At 56.9% G+C, this 22,311-nt stretch overlaps 2 protein-coding genes across 6 annotated transcripts; one reads left to right on the top strand and one right to left on the bottom strand.

Annotated features, from left to right (window-relative positions):
- Positions 1 to 446: 446 nt before the first annotated feature.
- LOC103567805 (5-hydroxyisourate hydrolase-like) lies at positions 447 to 3,535 on the top strand. Its single transcript, XM_008544541.2, has 4 exons — positions 447 to 790; positions 1,230 to 1,369; positions 2,656 to 2,791; positions 3,258 to 3,535. Exons 1-4 carry the CDS (start codon positions 731 to 733, stop codon positions 3,345 to 3,347), a joined length of 426 nt encoding a protein of 141 aa, XP_008542763.1. The 5' UTR covers positions 447 to 730; the 3' UTR covers positions 3,348 to 3,535.
- On the bottom strand, positions 2,288 to 21,223 carry GAS8 (growth arrest specific 8). 5 transcript variants are annotated; one of them, XM_070612580.1, is made up of 13 exons: positions 21,073 to 21,223; positions 20,343 to 20,429; positions 19,464 to 20,226; positions 17,094 to 17,180; positions 14,377 to 14,574; positions 13,908 to 14,114; positions 11,915 to 11,969; positions 11,030 to 11,235; positions 10,352 to 10,519; positions 9,943 to 10,029; positions 7,440 to 7,649; positions 5,016 to 5,081; positions 2,288 to 3,948 (listed from the first exon to the last, which is right to left on the bottom strand). In XM_070612580.1, the coding sequence occupies exons 3-13, from the start codon at positions 19,464 to 19,466 to the stop codon at positions 3,799 to 3,801; spliced, it is 1,437 nt and encodes a 478-aa protein (XP_070468681.1). In that variant the 5' UTR covers positions 19,467 to 20,226; positions 20,343 to 20,429; positions 21,073 to 21,223; the 3' UTR covers positions 2,288 to 3,798. The 5 variants fall into 5 exon arrangements, with proteins under 5 accessions (XP_070468681.1, XP_070468680.1, XP_070468682.1 ...); XM_070612579.1 differs by lacking the exons at positions 20,343 to 20,429; positions 21,073 to 21,223 and having other exon boundaries at positions 9,943 to 10,090; positions 10,287 to 10,519; positions 19,464 to 19,848; XM_070612581.1 differs by lacking the exons at positions 20,343 to 20,429; positions 21,073 to 21,223 and having other exon boundaries at positions 9,943 to 10,090; positions 10,287 to 10,519; positions 14,377 to 14,641; positions 19,464 to 19,535.
- Positions 21,224 to 22,311: the final 1,088 nt, after the last annotated feature.

Genomic DNA, 22,311 nt, shown 5'->3' with positions numbered 1-22,311 from the left:
TTGGGAGTCACTACTGCTCCTATTCTACAGATGAGGAAACTGAGGCACCATCACGTGGCCGGCCGGGGCAGTCAGAATTAGAAACCTCACCTGCCCCACTGAGGGGCTTCCATCAAAATCCTGACTGTCTCAGGGAAGAAAAAAAACTACATTAGTTCTGGGACTCCTGGGGGGCAGGCGGGCTCGCGCGCGTCCCCGACCTCCCGGGTCTGCGCCCGCGGCTGGAACCGATCCCCGCAGGACCCACCAGCCCCGCCCCGCGCTCGTCCCCGGAGGCCCGCTCCCCCAGAGGCCCGCCCCCGGAGACCCGCCCCCCGGAGGCCGGCCCCGGGAGATCCGACCCCGGAGACCCGCCCCCCCAGAGGCCCGCCCCCGGAGACCCGCCCCGCGCCCTCGAGCCCCGCCCCGTCTCCACCCTCCCACCCCACACAAGTCCCCTCGACTTCACTTCCGGCCCCGGGAGGAGCCTCCGCGGCCCCGCAGGTGCGTGCGCTGGGGTCACCCGCCCGAGCCGGCTCCTGAGCAGAATCCCCTGGGGCCTTCGAGTTGGACACCGGGTGGGGCCGCCCCCGCGAGCGGGACGCCTGCCCCCCTCCTCCTAGGTTTTGTGAGACACCTGGCCCCAGGCCTGGCAGGTGCCGGGGTCAGGGCGAGGGCCGGCCCGGGGAGGTGCCTGCTCCCGTGGGGTGTGACCTCTGGCCGCCTCGCGCAGTCCCGAGGCCCGCCGGCCATGAGCTCGAGGGCCGCCCCGCGGCTGCGGACGCTCCAGCGACACCTTGGCTCCCCGGAGGTAGGGGCCAGGCCCGGTTGCTGGGTTCCTGTCCCCTCGACAGCATGGTGACCCATGAGCCAGGGGACAGCGAGCTGGCTTCTGGGAGAACGAGGAGACGTCGTCTGGCCTCCTACGGCCTGCACTGACTGGGCGGAAGGAGGGCTGCGTGGGGAGGCCTCTGTGTGCGGAGATGCCCTTCAGTGGTGGGGGGAGGGGAGAGGAGGGGGCCCTAGTAGGGTGGGGAGGCCATGCTAGTGGGGAGAACTGGACGCAGGTCTGCGTTGTTAGGGACTGTGCTGCAGTGTTGACACCGCAGCCTCGTGGGGCTGACTCAGCAGTTCCAGCCCCTCCCCCCAGGGCCCGGGGCTGTTTACTCTAAGGCTGTTGCCCCACAAGGCTGGTGTGGATTCCAGGCTGGGCCCCACACACTCATCCCTGCCCCTCTCTTGTGGCCCAGGGCAGAGGCATGGAGCCGGTCAGCAGCCCACTGACCACACATGTGCTGGACACGGCGTCAGGGCTCCCGGCCCAGGGCCTCTGCCTACGTCTCTCCAGGCTGGAGGACCACGGCCAGCAGTGGACCGAGCTGAGGAAAAGGTAGGAAGGACACAAGTGCAGACCACCTCCCCCAGTGCAGGGCCCGTCCTGAGTCCCAGCCTGTGACCGGGCAAGGTGAAGGATCCCAGACGGGCAAGGAGTGCGAGCACTGAGGGCTGATGGTGGGCTGACAACTGCCAGACAGTCCCCCTTGGCCTCAGGACCCCCATGGCCTCCTGACTCTAGCAGCCTCTGCTTCCTCAGGCTGTGCCGTCCTGGTTGGACTGGCCCCTAGAACCGGGGAGCAGAGGCTGGGTTAAGGCCTGAGGCTCATCACCATGATTAACGGGGAAGCTTGTGCCAGCTGAGCACTGTCTGTTCTTTTTATTCTCACTACACCCTGTGGGCAGGCACCATAATTACCCCTTTTGGAGATGGGAGACTGAGGCAGCAAGAGGCAAGGTCAGAGTGGATTCCGCTGTGCTCTGCAGGCCCTGCTGGGGGAGGCATGGCCCAGGCTGGCTGCCACTGTGGCCCTGGGCTGGCCTTGTGAGCAGGTTCCCCAGACCGACTTGAAGGAGGCAGGCTCCCTCTGGTGGTTGGGGTGAGGGGCTGGGCCCCAGGGTTCAGGGCCTGAGGGTAAGGAGCCCGCCCCCTCCTTGTTCAGCCCTCCACAAAAGCTGGGGGTCCAGGTCCCACCTCATGGTGTCGCATAGGGGTCACATAGACCATCCCCAGCCCGCCCATAAACTGCCCCGACAGGCTACTCTTTCCCTTCACAGTACAAACCCTTGAAAGCACAGCTGGTGGGAACAATAAGATGTTTTTCTGGCGGGGACTGGGGGCCCTCAGAACCCTCCAATTGGACACTCGGTGCCACTGGAAACACGCCGCCATGTGGATGGGGGTTTGGGTCATTATTGACCCAGAAAGCCTTGTGCAATATAGTCAATGAAAAATGCAGGTTATAAAACAGTATGAAAAGTATAATCCATTTTATTTTTTTTATGTTTGTATATAAGCATATTTAGGCATAGAGAAAACCTGGAAAAATATGTGCCAAATATAAACTGATTACTGCTCATGGGGTAGATTGTGGAAGAATTTTTTTCCCCTTTCTGCTCCTCTGTATTGTGATTTCCTAGAAGAACAATGTGGCTGTGTCCTTAAGGCTGCTCCAGAACGAGGCTCTAGAATCCATCCTGCTGCAGGGCTGTCCTGGCCCTACTCACCCGGGTCCCAGTCAGGCTGCAGGGGTGTCTGAGGCCACGGGCACGCAGACCCAGGAGAGCCAGGCGGGGCGCGGCTCCGCAACCGCCTCTGCAGCTCCCGCTTCCCCTCGCCAGCTACACCGACCCTGACGGCCGCTGTCCCGGGCTCCTGCCACCAGGCCAGATGAAGGTGGGCACGTACAAGCTGTCCTTTGACACCGAGGGCTACTGGAGGAAGCGGGGGCAGGAGAGCTTCTACCCATATGTGGAGGTGAGGACCGGGGGCAGGCTGGTCCCGCCCCTCAGTCTCTCCCATGGTGGTGGCAGGTGCTGAGGTCACCTGCTTTGAGTTCCCAGAGGAAGTGTCCAGGACTTCTCACGGCAGCCCATCCCTGCCCTGCCCCTCGGTCAGGCTGTTGGGGGCAGGGCCAAGGGTGACTCGGGCCCCATCCAGCTCACCGGGCCTGACCTCCCTGCCTCCCCCTTCACCTGACCCTGTTTTGGGAGGACCCCTTGGGAACCCGCAGGCCCAGGGGTCCCTCAAGCCGAGCACTTTCTCCAGGGAGGATTCAGGTCCCTCCACAGCCCTCACCACGTTGGGGCTCCTGTCCCCTGGACTTTAACTCCCAGGGCACAGCCTGGGCTGCTGTGTCCTCCCCGGGAGCACTGGGGTTAGGCTGCTCGTGTGCTGCATGCAGGCCCCTCGCTTCTTCTGGTGCCTTCTCTGCTTCTCTCAGGTCGTTTTCACCATCACAAACGAGACCCACAAGTTCCACGTACCGCTGCTGCTGAGCCCGTGGTCCTACACCACGTACCGAGGGAGCTAGTGGCTGAGCCACCGTCACTCTGGCTGAATGCCAGCTGGCCTGTGAGCACCAATTCTGTTACCACAGCCGCCGAGCCACCCGTGCCCTCAACAGACTGGCCTCTGTGTTCCTCCTGGGTCATCTGGCCCCCAATTTCCCAGTGGCGGCTGTGACTTGGGCATCAATAAAGTCAGTGCTGGCATCTGCAAGGCTGTGGCGGTCACTAGGCGGAGCTCAGCTGGTGCCACCCACCCCAAGGCGGGAGGGGTAGGGTGGGTGGGTGGGCGTGCGCACCAGCTGGGCTGCAGGGAAAGCTGCAGCTGGCCGTGGGCCCTGGAGCGCCTCTCCACACACCACGCAACAGGACACACAGCCAACGTGAAGCGCCTTCATTTGCTGGCAACACAAATGTAAAAACAAACGCCTGCCGTCCTCAGGGTTGAAAGGGGGTGTCCTCCAGCCCGGGCAGGGGCTACGTTGGGGTGCCCACGAGTCCCGCGGGGCCCTGACCCAGCGTCTGCCCGACCACAGCTGTCTCCAGGGGCTTGAAGCCCACGTTGTCCAGGGGGATCCCAAAGGCCAGGAGCTTTGCCTCATAGGTGCGAAGCAGGTCGTTGTGGGCCTGTGGGAACAGAGCGGCATCAGGGGCGGGTGCAGCGCACGGCACCAAGGCTGACCCCACTCAGGCCCACCCAGCTCCGTGGAGGGGCAGGAGGGTGCTGGTGGAAAACCACAAAGCTAACCTTTACCAGGGAGCTGGGCCTGACTCAGCAAAACTGTCATCAAGAAAAGGGCCCCAGGGCTCGGAGCTGAGCGTTAAGGGCCGGGCTCCAGAGAGAACTTGGGGCCAGGCCTGGCTCACCCTTCGCTGGGTGTGGACCAGTTGCCCTAGGAGCTACACACACCAGTAGATGGCCCTACTTCTGCTCATCTAAGTGTCAGGAGATGCCGAGCATCTGAGGGAAGGGCCCAGATGGGCAGAGGAGGCTGGGAGGGCCGAGGGCAGGCCCAGCCTTCATTGTGGGGTTCCAGAGACCTTGTGTACAATGTCCCCCCGCAGAATTAAAGGCATTTTTGAGTCACATTCGTGGGGTGGCTCTTGGTAAATGCACTGTATCTGCGTCCCCCATGGGCAAAGCCCAGACAGAGCTGTAGGCTCAACTATGGAGCTGGGGGCACTGGGGCCCAGGCCTGTCCAGTGTGGGACAGACAACAGTGGGAGGGGGGCACTGCCCTCCCCACCTGCAGGAGACCTCCATGCCCATGTGGTTCTTGGCACGGAGAGAGAGTGCGGCTCCCATCACTTAACAAAGGGTCAGAAAAGGTTAGACCCATAACTGTCCCCTGCTTGAAGGACACGGGCATCAACCTGGGGGCCCCTCCAGTCACCTCAGAGGCCAGGTCTGCGCCATGGTGCAAGGGTGAGGGCCAGGTGGGGAGACGGACAGAGCCTGCCGGATGAACAAACTGCCCTCATTTACTGGACGTGCACCAGGCAGGCCCTGTAAGGGACACCAGGACAGCAGCCGGAGCTATGGGGACGTGCCCCAGGCCACAGCAGGCCAGTGAGACTGGGCAGGCCAGACAGCCTCAAGCTGTGTCCACCCCCACCTCCTGGGCAGAGGTATAAATGGGGAGGGGTCCTGGGGGAGGGACGGGCCCTGTGGGAGGGCCGGGGGCTCCCCGTACCTTGCAGACTCGGGCCAGCTCATACTGCAAGTCCTTGATGGCGCTGTTCTTTGATTCCAGAACATCCTGAGGAGAGAAGGACGGACGTTAGTTTGAGACTCTTTGAGGCCGAGGCAGACGGGTGGGCGGGAGGCTGGGGGCTCCAGCAAGGAGACCGCAGCCATCCAGGGAGTAGCGGCCTGGCTCCATCACGTGTCCATGCACGGGGAGCAGCCAGCGTGGACAGGCCTCCCAGGGAAAGAGACCTGCCTCTCCAAGGAGACTGCCTAGATGGGAGAAGTGAGGACCGGAAGTCTGAGGGGCAGCTGGCCTGGTTCTGGAGCTCCCCCTCCTCCAGCCACGGCCCAGGGAAGCCCCCTGCACCTACACCTGCCATCTGGGAGTCATCCTCCGCAGGGTTCCTGGCCACCAGAAAGGTGAGCGCTGAGCCACACGGCGCCCTGGCCTGCGGGCACAGTGCCGTGACCGCTGCAGGCGGGATGTGTCCCTCCCCTCGTCAGCTGCTGCAGCCCAGGGCCTCCCCAGCTCTAAGACCGGCCGCCTTCCCAAGAGGGGCGCAGGAAAGCTGACCTCCCCCGCCGGCCAGCACTCTGGGTGACTCACATACAAATAGGGACAAGGACAGAGAGGAGCCCTAGACAGAGGACCGTGGTGCTGCCGGCCCAGATGAGGCCCCTCCTGTGTGGCCGCCCTGCCCCAGGCCCCGAGCGCCTATCCCAATGACTCGGGTCCCGCAGGCACTGCTCCCCCATCAGCCAACACCCAGTCTCAGCCAGACGTGTGGGCACGACGTCCCCTGGGACTCCCAGCCCCTCCTGAGTGGGTGAAGTCGCTCTTCCTGCACTGGCGCCAGTGTGCTCCCCTCCTGCCCTCAGTGTCCGTCTGTGGCACAGTGGGCTCACTCTTATCCACTGCCCTCTGCCCACAGCTTGCCATGGTTCCCATCGGCCCCTAACTTGGGGGCACAGCTGACAGGCTTCAGAATCACGCCCACCCAGCTGGCTGTGCTCCCTCATCTCAGCCTTGTGTCCCCCTAAGGCCTGGGCAGCAACGAGGGGCTCAGGAGTGTACACAGAGCTAAGTGCGAGCTTCGGCCTCAGGTCAAGGCCGGGCGGGAGCGAGCCGGCTGGGATCACACAAAGATCAGGTGACCAGACGGACACAAGCTAATCCTCGGGCCCAGAGGCCGTGTGAGTGGACTGCGTTCAGCTGAGCTGTGCGTTGGTGAATCACCTTGAAAATGCCACCTGTGCTGCTTCTCAGGATTGCACACCTACACAGCAGCAAGGGGGCCTCACGGGACCCAGATCTGCTTCTCCGTGAAGGAAGAGCAGGGACAGACAGGTGCCCTTCACCCTGGAAGCATCTATGTCTGGGACAAGCCAGCCCTGTCACTGGGCCTCTCGATAGAGGCCAGCTGCATTCCAGGGGCCCAAGCACACCTGTGTCTGTCACCCAGGCCCCCAAGGGAGCCACCCCAGGGGCCACCTCAGGCCTGTTAGCTACAAGCCACCTGGCCGGCCAGGATCCCAAGGTCAGCCACGCTTCCCTGGCTGCCAGAGACCCCTGGTCCGCATCACTGGCCTTTCCTGTGATACCCCCAACCTGTGATACCCCCAACCAGGTCCAGGGAGCAGAGGGACACGGCCCCGCTCCAACTAAGAGATGACCTGCCAGGTGCTGTTGGGGCCTCTGCTGCTGGTCAAAGGTGGCAGCAATTCCTCAGTTGACCCAGCTGGCCCGTGGGCATGGAGGTCTTCTCTGTCTTGGTTACTGCTGTCCCCCCTGCCCAGGATGGTCCTAGCACAGAGGAGCGCCATAAATAACGTGGACTCATGAGCAAACAGCTCCAGCCTCTGCTCAGATGTCACTCCCTCTGGGAAGCCTTCCCTGGCACCCCCACCCACAGCTTCCATGTCCCCGTCCTCACTGTCCACAGCCTAAACCAGCACATCTGAGTGTCCCCGGCAGCAGTGGCCTCAGCTGACAGCTCAGAGGAATGCATCGTCCCGCAGGCCTGTGTCTGGGCCTGTCACCAGATGACCAAGGAGCTCAGGCTCAGAAGTTCAAGAGTGACCCCAGGCCTGACGGCTGAACCCATCTTGAGAACCAGAACAGGGAGTGGGCTCAGGGACTGGAAGGTGCCAAGAAGACAAGGAGGGGATCAGGAAGACCTGAGAGACGCGAGCAAACTGAGGAGAGTGAGGGAGGGACTGCGCATCTGGAGCCGGGGGCTTGACCATGAGAAATCCACCACAGCCCCTGCCCGAGGTCAACTGAGGGCAGCCTCCACTGGAATGGAGGCTGAACATGCCCGGGTCCCGCCTCGAGACAAGTGACCCCCGACCAGAGCCCAGGCTGCCTGCTGGGCGCAGGAGCATGGGGCACCAGCGCGGCCCCTGCCCAGGAACCAATCGGACCTACCTCCAGCTTGCGGGACACGAGACTCAGGGCTGCCGGGTCCAGGTTGGAGGACGCCAGCACCTCGTTGAACTGCACCTCTTTCTTCTCCACGGCGGCGTTCAGCGCCTGCAGTTTGCGCTCCAGGAGCAGGTTCTTGAAGCCCACCTTCTGCTGCACCTCCAGGATGGCCGCAGTGAACTTCCGGTAGAGCTCATCCCGTTCCTGCTGCACCTGTGGGACGGGCTGCGGGGTGAGGCGAGCAGCCCCCTCCCGCCTCCACCTCTGGGCCAGAACACACCGCTTCCACAGAGGGACCACCTTTCTCCAGTGCCCACCCGCAGGCGGGCGGGTCTGTGTCATCCACACTGCCTGCACCCCGACTCTCTGTGACACAATTAAAAGCGGGCAGCTGTCCACACCGTGGAGGGTAGGAGGAAACAGCAGCCGGGCCCTCCTCTAGGAAGGTGTCCCAGGAAGCAATGGGCGCCCTGGTAGGAGCTGAAGAGGGCCCACAGGAGAGTGGGGCCGGCCTTGCCCCGGGTTTGGGCAGTGGGCTCAGGACAAACATGTCCTTGATCGCCCCACGTGACATCCAGGGCATCAGAATCCGGAAAGCACTGTTTGTGGGTGGGGGGCCTCTTGGGGATCCACTTCCTCTGCCAGCCCCAGATCCTAGAACCCCACGTGCTGTCCACGTGCCCCACAAATGGCAGATCTAGAGCACAGCCCCGGAGCAGCTGCCTGTCACTCAGTGAGTGCTCTTTTCCATCTCTTGACTCTTACTTTTAACCATGCGTTGTAAAACATCAAGACTTTGTAGAAGTGTAACAAGTCAACCCACTTCCCAGAGGCCACCACGTGAATATTTGGGGGGACTTCTTCCAGAATGTTCTCTAGATATGTAAAAACACGCAATCGTGCCAGGAGGAGAAGAGAACTATGCTAAACCCTACAGCACCTCAGCCTTCTAACTACTGCGTAGTATTCCTTAGGTTTGCTTCAGCGCAGTCCCTGTCCCTTTGGTCTTTAAAATCTGCTGACAAATCTGTGCTCTTGGTTTTCTAAGGAGACACTGACGTGGCCACGTCCCAGTAACCACATTCAAATGGAAGAGGAGGTGGCAGGGAGCAAGGGCTCCAGCACAGGCCTCGGCTCAGCTCTGCTCTCTCCTCCCCCACTGCGCCCGCCTTAACCAGCAGCGAGGGACATCTCTCCAGCTACGCCCAGGCCCCTGCTCCTGGGCTGTCCATCAGCCTGCGGGACCCGCTGAGGCTTCTTTGAAGAAGGCGAATCTAGATCTGACTTGCTTACGGGATGTTCCTGAGGAACTTGGCCCATTCCGTTATCAGAGTCTGAGACTGTGATTTTTCAATTAGGTGGGAAAAGAAAAATACTGCGCACTAGCGAACACTCACAAAGATGGCCGGCTCCGCCCAGACCCGGGCGGCCTCTAGAGGCAGGGAGGGCCATCTTGGCCACTCACTGGGGATCTCAGAAAAGCACATCCAATGCCGACACTTTCCACCCACTCACGACGGCAAAGGTTTGAACTGGTGAGATCTGCTGCAGGCGGGAAGTGGCCCCTCGGGCACGCTGGGCCAGAGCCTAACTGAGAACCGCCCTCTGCACAGACTGTCCAAACTCTGAACACAAACCTTCTGGCCCAGCGATTCCACTGCCAGGAACTGACTTTCCTGAGAGAGATTCACAGAATTGCACAAAGATGAAAGGAGAATTGTGGCAGCGATGCTGTGATAGCAAAGGACTGGAAGGGATGTTCGTCAAGGGGAACTAGCTAAATAAATGCCGGAGCCTGCAGGCAGAGGCACGCCGTGGCAGCTAAAAAGAGCAAGGCCACTCTACACTGTGATTTGGAGACGGCACAACACACCGTGAGAATAAAGGTGTGTCACGAGCGAGCGTGACCCCATATCATCCACGTAATGCAGGCTCCTGAGAGATGACAAGGCCAGACTTCATGTCTGCAAGGTAGGAGTCATTCCTGCGCTGGACACACAGGAAGAGGTCTGGAAGGACACTCGGGAAGCTGTGACCACTGTGAGGACCAGCACTGCTCAGCGGGACCCTCTCATTGTCACTTACAGACTTCAGCTTCCATGCCTGCCTTCCAACGCATCTGTAACCGTTTAGTACCTAAATACGTGTCTGTGCACGAACACGATGCTTGCTGCGAGGGGCCGGGCGGCCTGCGTGTGTTCCACAGGTGACACCAGGGGCCAGAGCGGGCGCAAGCTGCTCCCCACAGGCACCTGGTCTTTGAGACCCTGGGCCTCCTACAGAATGTGCCACAGGTTTTTGCCTCTGAACTGCGTAGAATAGGGAGCGGGCAATAGGACCTCCAGCTTCCAACCCCAGAAACCCAGCCACAGCATCAGGACCGCTTCAAGAGGTCTCGTCAGGAGAGCTCTTCAAGAGCCAATTGCAGGAGATGGCGGCAGGAAGCGCTCCTCGCCGGCTGGGGGTCCCGGCCTGCGGGCTGCAGGCCCACCCAGGGTCTGCTCACCTTCATGAACCGCTGCTCCAGCACCTCATGCTCCCACTGCAGCCCCTTCAGCTCTTTCTCAGTGACCTTCAAACGCGCTTTTGTGCACTGGAGAGAAAACAGGGGGTGGGGGACACAAGGCATTCTGGCATCCATGTAATGCAGGCTCCTGAGAAATGACAAGGCCAGAAATAATCCTCAGCAAGAACTGACTCAAGGACAAGCGCTCAGCACCCTGACGGCGGGCTAGGGGGACACCTATCTCCCAGAGGATGCACCAACTTTACTTCCCCCCCTGCCCCCCGCCAGAGGACACCTGTCAAAGAAAGGAGGGCCGCAGCTCCCCGCTTCCTGCCTTCACTGGCCTTCCTCCTCTCCTGGGCCCAGGAGAAGGTGCTGAGGTGGGAGATGAATTCAGGTGGAGACTCACGACCAGGATCTGCTTGTCCCTCTCGTAGTTCCCGAGCTTCTTCTGCATCTCATTCATCTCGTCCCGAGCCTTCTGGAGGGGGTCTGCCAGGCGCTTGTTCTGCACGGACACCTCCGCCATCTCCTTCTCGAGGTGCTCCTCTTTCTTCCGCATGTCCTCCATCTGCTCCTGTTGGCACAGCACGGGGTCAGGAGGCGCCTGGCAGACAGACCTGAGGGGCTGCGGCCTTCGGGTGAGGGCCACGAGCCCTCCTGCCCACAGAGAGTGGTCCCGCCAGCCGCTCGCACACTGTGGACCTAGACTGTTTCACATATAAACACAGAGGATTTGGGCACAGTTTTAATCTGTTCTGATTTTTCTAGGAATGCAGCTTCCATGAGAAATGAGAGACTACCCTCTGTTCGGAACCTCCGCAGGGGCACCCTCCATTATGGAACCCTGTCCCTGCCAGCACTCGGGCGACGATGACACCGCCTGCACCAGCCGTGCTATGGCTCCCACTGCGGTTCAGCCTGAGCTTTCCCATCTCAGAAAGCGCACCGTCTCCTCACTTCCCTGCACGCTGACTGCTCCCAGCTACAAGGCAGTCCCTCGGCTGTGAATCCAGTCAAGGGCAGCAGGGGGCACTGTCCAGTCCCATGGACAGGTGTGGGAGCCCATCCCCTGGCCAGGCGGCACCTTGAGGGAGTTGATGAGGGCCAGGTTGTTGAGGGTGATGTCATTGTAGTAGTTCTTGATGTCCGTGAAGGCCTCCTCGTGCCGCTGCATCAGCATGTTGATCTGGCCGTTCTTCCTTTCCTCCACCTCGTGGATCTCGGTCTTTCTCCGCAGGTCGAGCTCATCCCTAAGCATCTTCATCTTCTTATCATACTTGGCCTCAATTTCTGAAAGGCAGCAGCACACAGAGCAGCTTAGCAGAGGAAGAACAGGTGCCCTGTGGCTACAAGAATAGATGAATCTTCAGCACACCCACCAGGACGAAGGCTGCACAGACAAGTTCTGCCAAAGAACAGGGTGGGTTTAGGTGGAGTTCTTTCTGCTGATGCTCAGATGACACATTCAGCACACACACCACTGTCTGCCTTCTTTGCCTGTGGCAGGCATTGCTAATCAATCCCTGCATTAGGGCTCCCAACAGCTGAGTGTCAGCTGATCCCAGTGGACACTGACCATGGCTGTGTGGCCATCGAGCAGACATGGGGCTTTATTAGTAAACCAGACAGAGGTGTGAAATGGGAGCCTCCTCAGGTCAGAATACATGGGAAGACTATTCTAAGAATGCTGCCCACGAGACTGAATAATACCACCTGCTTCTAACTGCCGACTGTGCCAGGAGGGGGGAAGTGGGTGGTAACTGCAGCCTCCCCAGCTCACATGGAAATAAGTTGTTCTGGAATTCTGAGCGGTCCGTCAGCCTTGGCAACTGCCACGTTCTCTCTCTTTGCGTGTCTGGGCTGTTTTAACCTGGTTTATGTGGCCTGGGTTAAAAACCCGGAGGTAAATTACTTTCTGATGGGAGGGGCTCTGGCACCATCCTAGACAGTGTGCATGTGAGGCACTGACCTCGCACTTGCCTCTCGAAGTCGCTCCGCATCTTGGTGATCTCCTCGGTGTGTCTCTGCAAAGGCAGAGCAGGCCATTTTAGACGGGCACAGGGAGGAGCCCCGCCCTTGGGCTGGCCCAGCTCCTCACAGTACGGAAAGTCCAACGGGAAACCCTCTGCTGTTCCAGTGGGTGCATGTCCTCCTCTCCGAGCTCAGGGACCATGCCCAGAGTAACACAGCTTGGGTATCAGCCACGTGTCACACCTCACTTCCCTTGGCTAAAGTGACCCAGAGCCTGAGAGGACATGAACAGACATTCTGGGCATTATCCGTGCTCGGCCTCTCGCCCACTCTGCCCGCAGGCTGGAGAGCAGTGGAGATGATACACAGAGTGCAGGCTCCCTCCAGTGCCTGCTAGCCTGCTTCAGCTGCAGCTCGAGCAGCAGTAAAAATTACTTCAATAGTTATCATATATACAAATTTTGAATAAAAAATTTATTTTTAGGGGCCAGCCCGGTGGTGCAGTGGTTAAGTTCACAGGTTCCGCTTCTCGGCAGCCCGGGGTTCGCCGGATCGGATCCCGGTGCGGACATGGCACCGCTTGGCACGCCATGCTGTGGTAGGTGTCCCACATATAAAATAGAGGAAGATGGGCACGGATGTTAGCTCAGGGCCAGGCTTCCTCAGCAAAAAGAAGAGGACTGGCAGCAGTTAGCTCAGGGCTAGTCTTCCTCAAAAAAAAAAATTGATTTTTAGAGCATTTTTTTTTATGCAAAGGGAAGCCAACCACATAACTATTCTATATCTAGGCCTCCAGAAAGCAGACAGCCTCACATCAAATTCACTGGAAACCAGCCCATTCTGTGCTTCTCTCAGGAAAGACCAGACATTCTTGAGGTCCAAGACTTCAGCACCCGCAGCCTCGCTGCAAAGTCTGCAACAATACTGAGTTTTTTCCAGATTCAGCTGAGGCGGGGCTGCCTCCAGGCATGAGGCACGTGGGTTGACAAAGTCTTCTCAACCCGCAGCAGGAAGTGCCTTTGAAAACCAAATGTGGACACATCCTCCCTCTGCCCAGATCCTCCGCAGGTGCCCTGACTCAGCAGGGTCGAAGCCCTGGTCCTCACGGTGGTTTTGGGGGCGGACAAGGTCTGAGCTCACTTCCCAGCTTCCTTGCTCCTGCCTCCCCTGGGCCTTCAGGCTGGCCCGTCCCCTGTCCCTTCTCCAGGCCTGGTCTCCCCCAGCCTGGGCCAGCCTCTACCTCCTTCCAGCCTCTGCCCAATGCCACCTTCTCAAGGAGGCGTTCCCAGAACTCCTTGTAGAAAATGCAGCGCCCCTCATCCCCAGCACCCTCCCCATGCTGCTCGCCCTGCAGCACTCACACCCACGGCGCGCTGTATGTGTTGGACACGTTTTGTCTTCCATCCTACATGTACTCGTTCCTCTCCAGACCAGCAGCCACACATGGGCAGGCAGGCGTTTCCTCAGTCCTGTTCCCTCTACGTCCCCAGAGATCAGAACAGAGCCTGGCATCTTATGGTGCTCAGGAAACGGATTTCAACCTGCACCTGGAACTCCCAGCCTCCCTTAGAAAGGCCAAAAAGTCTCAAAACTCAGCCAGGTGCTCACGAGCCCAGCTTCGTGACAAACTGCCGTGGCCGCCCAGGGGCCAGCGCAGCGGACACCTGACTGGTGGTGTGTATCTCTAGATGCACCTGACATACTCCCTGGGAAAGGAGCCGGGTCAGGGGCCAGCAGCACGTGGAGAGGGACCCTGAGTGGAGTTCCTCGTGGAAAGTCAATTTGTTGCTCAAATCTGAGACAGAATTCTGTACTTGGCCCCCAAACGGGGTTTGTTTGGCTGCATGCTTTTTGTGTGTGTGTGTGGTATTTCAATTAATTGCCAAAATGCAGGAGGTTTACACAAAAATATGAATTCCTAGTACTGTTGAGTCATCAAGAGTTTGCTGTCCCCAGCAGCCAGGGGACAGGCCCAGGGACCCCACACCTACCAGCCGCAGGTTCTTCACCACCACCTCGTTGGCCAGCTCCTGCTCCTTGAGCTCCACCTTCAGTGCCCGCATGTCCTTGCGCAGCATGTCCTCCTGCGCGCAGTGCTCCTTCTGGGCCAGCTTCATGACCACCGTGCCCTCGGCCTTCATCTCCGTCAGGTTGTTCTGATGCTCGTACAGCAGGTGCTTCACCTTCTGCTTGTAGACCTGTGTGCACGGAGAGCACCACCTGCTCACCCGCACACGCACACACACTCTGGCACACGCATGCTCACCTGTCCACACATGTTCACTGCACAAGCACACTCCTGCACACACATGCTCCTTTCTAAGAAAATACCCCTAGGGTCCCATTGTAAAGGACATACACAGGACTGTGACCTCCCCAAAACAAAAAGAGAAAATGCCCCCATCCAGCTCCTGTGCTTCTGTGTGGTGACTCCAGCGGGGCAGAGGCCGGCCCACTCACCTTGATCTCCACCTGGTGCCTCTCCTCAGCCTCCTCCATCTCCCGGTCTTTGTTCCGCAGCTCGGCCTTCTTCTCCTCCAGCTGCCTCCGTGTGATCTCCCAGAAGGTGTGGATCTTGTCCCGCTCCAGCTGGAAGTAGTTGCGCTCCTCTCGCTCGCGGTCCAGCTCCTCCCGGATGCGGCAGACGTGCTCCTCCACCTGGCCGGGCAGAGCAGGGCGACTGAGGCGCCCAGCAGGAGCCCCGCCACTGCGAGGGGCGTGTGGACTGAGAAAGGTGAGGAAGAAAGAGGGAGGGGCTGGTCTCACCTGACAATAAAGATGAGCTAAAAGTAAGAAGTTAAAGCACAATGCTAGGAAGGCTCCAGGAATAGGATACGCCCAGTAAATAGCAGAAATCTCCAGAATTTGGCAAATAATCGTAAAAAGACTGTATCTTTTCATCCATTCCTGGGAATATATATTAAAGAAATTTCTCAAAAGAACTCAACAGCTTTCTGCTCAGATAGTAGCCCCAGTTATTGCAACAGCAAAAAAATAAAAAGGAAATTATCTAAAATGGTTTTGAATAGGGAAATGGTTGGGAAATTACAGTACATCAAGTAGAAGATTATCTGGCCCAAAGATACAGAGATATGAAAATGATGTAGCAACATGTAAAGACGTCCACAAAATAATGCTAAATGAAAAAAACAGTCACCTTTAAAGATACACGTTAAGCAAAAAATACACAAAACCAGTGGAAGGGTCTAACAGTCAAGAGAGTTTGGTTCACAGCCAATTGCAAATCTACAAATAGGTTAAGAAAAAAAAGTAGGACAGGCTCCCGGCTTTCTTGGGAATCTCATTTCCCTTAAGAACTGGTTATCTTCTGAGCATAACTCAGGCCACTCACTGTAAAGTTCTTCTCTCCTGATAACCCTGTTCCCCACAGAGAAACCACATTTCTCACTTCAAGAAAGGGCCACGAGGGGCAGCCAGGGGGCCTCTGAGCTGAGGACCCAGGGTGGAGCTTGGCTCCCTACGAGGGAGGAATGGCACCCCAGGATCTGACTAGGGCCTCAGCAGATGACAGTGTCTTCATGTCATGGACCTTCAGTGTCACTCAAACAGTGTAAACCAGGCTCCTTCCTACTCTGGCTTCCGGTGTTAGATTGTGCCATGAGTCAACATCTAGATGTCTAGTTTCTCCTAAAAATCTGAAAACAGCACTGGAGCCCAATGTCCACAGAGTAACCATCCAGTGAACTGACCACAACTGTCCCCAATCCCTCACTCCTGCCTGGACCCTGGTCACTTGCAAGGTGTCCATGCCTCAAATGTGCGCCGTGCCAGGGCAAGGCTGTGCTCCACAGACCACTGCCTCATCCCAGTTGTGCCCACAGGGGCAGGAAGTAAGCAGGGAGACAGGAAACAGCTCACCCGCTGGGGCAACGCTGTGCGATCCATTCTCCACGCAGCCCAGTGATCTCCCAAACACAGACCTGGCCTGCCACCCTCGGCTACACTGCAATGGCTTCCCTGCACGCAGAGTGAAGCCAGTCCACTACTGCTCAAGGGCCTCTGCCTGGCCTCCCAACTTAGCTCACGTGACTCTGTCAGTCTCCTTTGTATTTGTTCTTTATCTTAAAACTAGCAAAAGAAAGTACAGGTTGTTAACACCAACACTCGGTTGACAGGGAGCCCTCAGGTCCCTGCGACATGCTCACGTGGCAGCTGTCAATGGCACAGAGGCTGCAGGAGGTGCCACACTCACTCCCATGTTTGCTGTGTTAGTTTTCAGGAGCCTTTTAATTGAAATCATAATCATATAATTATGTCCACTAGCCCTTAACTTCATCAAAATGGACAAGTAGGGGCCAGCCCCATGCCTAGTGGTTCAGTTTGGCGTGCTCTGCTTCAGAATCCTGGGTTCGGTTCCTGGGCACCTACCTACACCACTCATGGGCAGCCATGCTGCGGCAGCGTCCCACATACAAAATAGAGGAAGAGTGGCACAGATGTTAGCTCCATGACAATCTTCCTCACAAAAAAAAAAAAGGACAAGTGTCTTAAGATGATTCCTAATGTCCTAATGTTTAATGGTAAATAAAATAAAGGTGAATGCTATCGATCCATGTGCTGATAACAGATCTGTAAATATCAGGTGCATAAAAGAATAAAATTGAAATGAAATACAGAAAATTAAAAAAAGTTTTTGGGGGGGACCAGCCTGGTGGCGCAGCTGGTAAGTGTGCATGTTCTGCTTCGGTGGCCCAGGGTTCACTGGTTCAGATCCCAGGTGCGGACATGGCACCACTTGTCAAGCCATGCTGTGGCAGGCATCCCACATATAAAGTAGAGGAAGATGGGCACAGATGTTAGCTCAGGGATGATCTTCCTCAAAAAAAAAATAGCTTTTATATCAGAAAAATATTTCCTCCCAAATTGCTACTATCCTATAAAACAGTTGTTCACTGTGGCCGTGTTGCATTTTTTTCTTAAGACGTACTGTGCTTGAGCGTTCTGGAGCTGACGAGAACTATGGAAATGGGGAGGGCATATCCTGGTTTGGACAGAACTGCAGGAGCCAGACTGAGGGCAGACACACAAGGCAGAAGGCTGTGATGCGTGGTCCCAAAGAGGCTCATGAACACAAACGTCCAGAGAGACAACTTGGAAGAGCACCCACCCACCCACCTACCCAGGACTGGGTCACGGCACAGGGCTGCTCCACTCACCTGCTCCTTGCTCATGTCCTCTGGAGCGAGCCCATCAACAACCGGGGTGCCTTTGCCTTTCCCTTTCTTCCCTTTCCTTTTGGGTGCCTTTGGTTAAAGAAGAGACAAGTGGGTAAAGAAGGGGGCTCTGACTAATGGCTTCACCTTCTGCCTGGCTCTGAGGCCCTCCTGGGGTCTTGTGGGAGAGGGGTACCTGTCTGGAGCCTCTCTCCCACTGCTCATGCCCCCCACCTGGAGCACATCACTCTGCACTAAGGTCCCCACCCTTAACCACACACACGGTCTCTGCTGACACCATTGGAGAAACAAGGAGAAAGCTTCCTTTTCAGAAGAGAAGTTTCTCCCTCAGAAAGGAACAGAGGGGATCTCATTCCAAATCCACTCCTTGGTATATGGCAGAGACCTCCTTGGTGTGGATGCAAAGTTTACTTGGCCTCAAAAAGGAAGAACCCCGGGGCTAGCCCCGTGGCTGAGTGGTTAAGTTCACGCACTCTGCTGCAGGCGGCCCAGTGTTTCATTGGTTCAAATCCTGGGCGCGGACATGGCACTGCTCATCAAACCACGCTGAGGCGGCGTCCCACATGCCACAACTAGAAGGACCCACAACGAAAAAATATACAACTATGTACTGGGGGGCTTTGGGGAGAAAAAGGAAAAAAATAAAATCTTTAAAATTTTTTAAAAAAAAATAAAAGGAAGAACCCCAATACCACCTGCCAGATGTTGCCATGTTGGCTGTAATGCTTGGTAACCACCATAGAGAAACCTGCAAAACACTGTTCAATACGTGTACAGAGAAATGCCTGCATAGCAGTGACCACAGGCAACAATATGAGGCTTCCTTTCTTCTAGATATAAAGCTCCTGCAGAGAACCCTGGTCCAGACAGCTGGAGCAGACAGCACTTGCCCTGGATGCTCTGAAAATGCTCCGCCACATGGAACCGCTTGGGGTGTCCTGCTTCATTTAACACCAGGGACAAGGTGAGAGAGAGGACCTTGCGCCCACTCGCTTCCTGAGGGCCCCTCAGCAGATACCGAACTTGCAAATCCTCATCCCTCTGCCTGCCCCGCTCCCACCCCTCCGTGGCCCGTGCTTTTGGGTGCATGTGCGTCTGCACGGGTCTGCAATGTTTTCATGTGCGTGTGTTTACATGTGCCTGTAACATTTTCACGATTACAAAAAAACCTTATGTGGAAATCTTAGAAAACATAAAGAACAAAAAGAAAACCACCCATATTCCCACAAGCTAGTGATTAGATGTATTTGGGTGGTCTATTTCCAGTTAATTTTCCAAAGACCCATCCGCTGAAATCTTCACTCCTAATGTTCTGCCTTTTTTCTAATCCTTCTACTCCAAGAAGTCCACCCCATCAGAGGACCGCAAAGGTTTGTCACCACTTTGTATCTGGGACATTTACAGCCAACTTCAGGAGCCTGGAAGAGCTCCTGTGGATCCCCCACATAAGGTATCCCCGGCAACACCCAGCCTGCCACACCTGCCTCCAAACTAAGTCACTGACAACTCCTATGGGGGGGAGGGGGCAGAGGGACCTATCACATGACAGAGACAGGGATGCAGAACTGGGGAGGTGACAGCTCCCACCATGCTCTTCTCAATACAGACCTTGCTCCTCTGAGGCTCTCCAAGGAAAGAGCAGTTCCTGTACCCCAAGGCTCTGCCCTGGGCACCCCATGGGCACGGGACCCTCTGTCCAAGACTCCTTGGTGTTGAGGGACCTCTAGCCACGTGGTATGCCCCAGGCTCTCCAACTCAGAGACTGGAGGTCCTGGGGTATCCCTTGCACCCAACTCTCCTCCGTGAGGACCCTGTGTGCCTCAGACCCCTGCGAGGTGAGATCCTGGGTCCCAAAGATCTGACCAACCAAGCTTTCCATTCCACGTGGGAAATCTCCTTTAGCCAGGTTCTCTCTTCTGGACGCCTTGAACACTGGCCCTGGTCTTGCCGGGCGGGTTCTATGACCACCCCTGTACAGGATCCTGGAGAGCACAGATCTCTCAGCTCCAAGTGCATGCGGAATGCGGGATGCACGATGCATGATACAGCCCTGGGCTCTACCCATGGGGACTCCAGGAGACCACCAAATTCTCAATTCCAGGAACCCAGAGCTCTAGGCCTCCCCATCACAGAGTCTCAGTGTGCACAGGTCCCGGGGACCCAGGCTTCCCCATCCAGGGGTCTCTCTGCACACAAGAACCCGGAGCTCAGGCCTCCCCGTCCAGGGGTCTCTCTGCGCACGAGACCCCGGAGCCCAGGCCTTCCCGTCCCAGGGTCTCCGTGCGCGCATGGTCGGCTAACCGCGGCGCCGCAGGCCCCAGCGCAGACCCAGCGACCCACGCCCCTCCTCACCATGGCTGCGGCAGTCGGGAGCCGCCACCAGCGGACAAATGCGCCCGCCCAGCGGAGGCTGCGCCGTCTCCCGGCAACTGCTGGGCGGTCCCGCGCGAAGTCTCAAGGATCCTCGCGAGACTCCACCCGCCGAGGCAGGTCCTGGCAACGACGGGAGCGCGTCCCTAGTAACGCGCGCCGGGCGGAGCCAGGGGTTGCAGAGTTCAGGGACTTGCTCGCAGCAAGGCGTGGTCCACGCGCTTGGTCTCCTCGACACCCCTAAACGCGTTTCGGTGCGAGATGTATTTGTTTGTGGCCGGTCTCCCCCACTGGAACTTAACGTCCATTAAGGGGGAGGAAATGTTTCGTCCACTTCTGAACTACAGCGCCGAGAAGAGTGCACAGCGGTGCTCAGTAAGGTTGCCTTCAGTAAATGAGGAAGGGAGGGAGGGAGGACAGATCTGCCCCCAAGGCTCCGAGACATCCCAGTTAGGTACAAGCGTGGGCTGCGCCTGCCCTGGCCTCACCTCACCCTGCCCACCTTCAAAGATTCCTCCCGCCTCTGCCCTGCTGGCGATGGAAGACGGCTGCGTTTCCACAAACCCTCCGAAAAAAACAAAAATTGGAAAGAAAAATATGTTCCAGCTAAGTCCAACGTTTTGAAATTAGCAAGTGTCCCCTTCACAGAAATAAACAGCTCAGCCTGAAGAGGCCTCCTTGGTGGCAGCCCAGTCCTCGTGGTGAGGAAAAACCAGAAACAGCTGCCAGAGGTTTCCAAACAGCACTGCAGAAAAAAGAGAGTTACCAGCTTCCTCTCCTGACCTCTTGCTCTGAAAACGGCCAACCATTCTATGATTTCTAAAGTGAATTTCCATTCCCGGCCACCAACCTATTACTTACACACATCACTCTGTCACCCCAGAAGGCTGAGAGTTTGTCATAAGAGGTGGTCTTTCCACACCATTTGTTGTCTTTTTTTCCACACTCCTATGAAAGAGGACATGAGTGGAGCCATATTAAAATAGAGCCAGAGCTGCCGTTTCAGAGGAACTGCCCTGCACCTCTTGTTTTCTTTATCTTCCAAACTGGACCAAAGTCCCAGCATTCCAGGAAGCCAGGAAGGACAAGAATATCCTGTTTGTAAGGACTGATGAAACTGGACTTTGCTGAGGACCAAATCGCTAACCAATCCATGAACTTCAAGTCTAGCCTTTTGTCTGACAGCCGAATGAAGTACAGACCTGGCCTTCCCTCGTCCAGCACCAATGACCGCCCCTTTAATACAGCCTGCCTCACCGTCCTCCCTTTTTCCCATGAAAACTCTGAGCCCCTCTCCTGTAATGGGGACGCTATTTGGGTTATTCCCTGAATCTGTGCTCCCCGAATTGCAATTCTTTGATCCCAGATAAACACTTTGCTCTTAAACTAGTTCCTGTTTTTGTAGGTTGACACTCTCAGCTTCTTCCTAAATAGTGGTTTTGCATCAGGTCATGTTTTCCCATCTGTTTTGGGATGGAGAAGACTCCAGAATCTTCTCCCCCTGGAGAACTGTGTTGGGGACAGAGTGTAAGTAATGAAGAAAGGCTCCAGCAGGCGTGGATCTGCCTGTCCCGCCCGGGGAGGAAGATACCTCCCGAGATAGGCTTGCTCAGGCCTCAGGCCCCCACGCAGTGGCAGGGATCTGAGAGCCGAAGTGAGGAGCCCAACGGGCTTCCCGTTTGCCCACTCAAGCTCTGATTGTTCCTGGAGAGGAGCAGCTAGTTGGAAAGACTGCATTCCCTGGCCTGCACAGAGCCGTGACTTGTTTATAGCAGGCCCTGAGGCCTCTGTGAGGTCTCGTCGCATCACTGTGCCTGGTCAGCTGAGAGTCTGCATTTCTCTGCCAGACCCACTGGCCTGAGGGGCCTTCACCCACGGGGGTCTCCCAGCGGGAGTTCGGCAGGTGAGACGGTGCAGCAGGGCAGAGCGGCGGGGTAGTTACCATCAGTTAACACTTACAGACCCAATGTGCTGGGCACCTCATGCCAGTTGGCTTTTTGCTTTAGAAGTCTGGCTGGGAGTCCTGAGTTAAATAAACGTGTAACAATAATTCCTCTCGGCAAAAAGGACAAGAATCAGAGGGTTAGCTCAGCACAAGGAGACACGGTATTCACCTGTCACAGACCTCCAGTGCCACTCGGTTCTCAGTGCGGATCGCCAGATGGATGGTTCAGGAGCCCTGGCTGCGGCTCTCTGCGCTCCCAACAAGGCCCACAGCAGCCTGTGCTTTTCCTACTGGATTTGAGTTCAGATTTTTAGAAAAGAGCCTTTTCTTCACATGTGTGGCTTAAGATACTTTTATTCAGCATCAAGCTGTGCAGGTCAGAAACCCAGATAAACGGCATCTGAGTTTCCTGCCGAGCAACACGCACGGGCCGTGTAGTCTCCTGTCTGCTTCCCAGCGCCCGCTTCCTTGGTGGGCCAGGCAGCCCACCTCAGGCCACGGCGGCAGCTCGACACAGGCCTGGATGTCAGGATCACAGAGTGCTTAAGACTGGACTCACTTTTAGAGATGAATAGTGAAGTATTTACAAATGAGATTATATAACGTGTAGGATTTGCTTCAAAACAATCCAGTAGAGTAGGGAGGCAGTTGAGAGTAGGGAAGAAACAAGATCAGCCATGTTGGTCATCCTTGAATCCAGGTGATGGATACATGCAGGTTAATTGTGCTATTCTCTCTACTTTTGTTTGAAAATGTTCTTAATGAAAAGTTAAGAATAAACTCTGGCCTCTGGAGTCAGACCGCCTGCAGCTTACCAGTGGGACACCTTTGACAAAACCCTCTCTGTATTCACTCATTCATCTCTCAAATGGGGATGCTTATTAA

This window comes from Equus przewalskii, chromosome 3 (assembly GCF_037783145.1).
Source record: "Equus przewalskii isolate Varuska chromosome 3, EquPr2, whole genome shotgun sequence".
Taxonomy (NCBI): Eukaryota; Metazoa; Chordata; class Mammalia; order Perissodactyla; family Equidae; genus Equus; species Equus przewalskii.
Note: the sequence above shows the minus strand (reverse complement) of the source record. Positions and strands in the feature narration are given on the sequence as shown.

Excerpts from the sequence above, each read along its gene's own strand:
- LOC103567805 (XM_008544541.2), top strand. The coding sequence starts at position 731 with ATGAGCTCGAGGGCCGCCCCGCGGCTGCGGACGCTCCAGCGACACCTT. Across the intron at positions 1,370-2,655 it reads TGGACCGAGCTGAGGAAAAG|CTACACCGACCCTGACGGCC; the intron begins GTAGGAAGGACA and ends TCCCCTCGCCAG. Across the intron at positions 2,792-3,257 it reads GCTTCTACCCATATGTGGAG|GTCGTTTTCACCATCACAAA; the intron begins GTGAGGACCGGG and ends TGCTTCTCTCAG.
- GAS8 (XM_070612579.1), bottom strand. Across the intron at positions 11,236-11,914 it reads CTTCGAGAGGCAAGTGCGAG|AAATTGAGGCCAAGTATGAT; the intron begins GTCAGTGCCTCA and ends GCTGCCTTTCAG. Across the intron at positions 10,091-10,286 it reads GGGCCCAGGAGAGGAGGAAG|GAGCCTGCATTACATGGATG; the intron begins GCCAGTGAAGGC and ends GTCATTTCTCAG.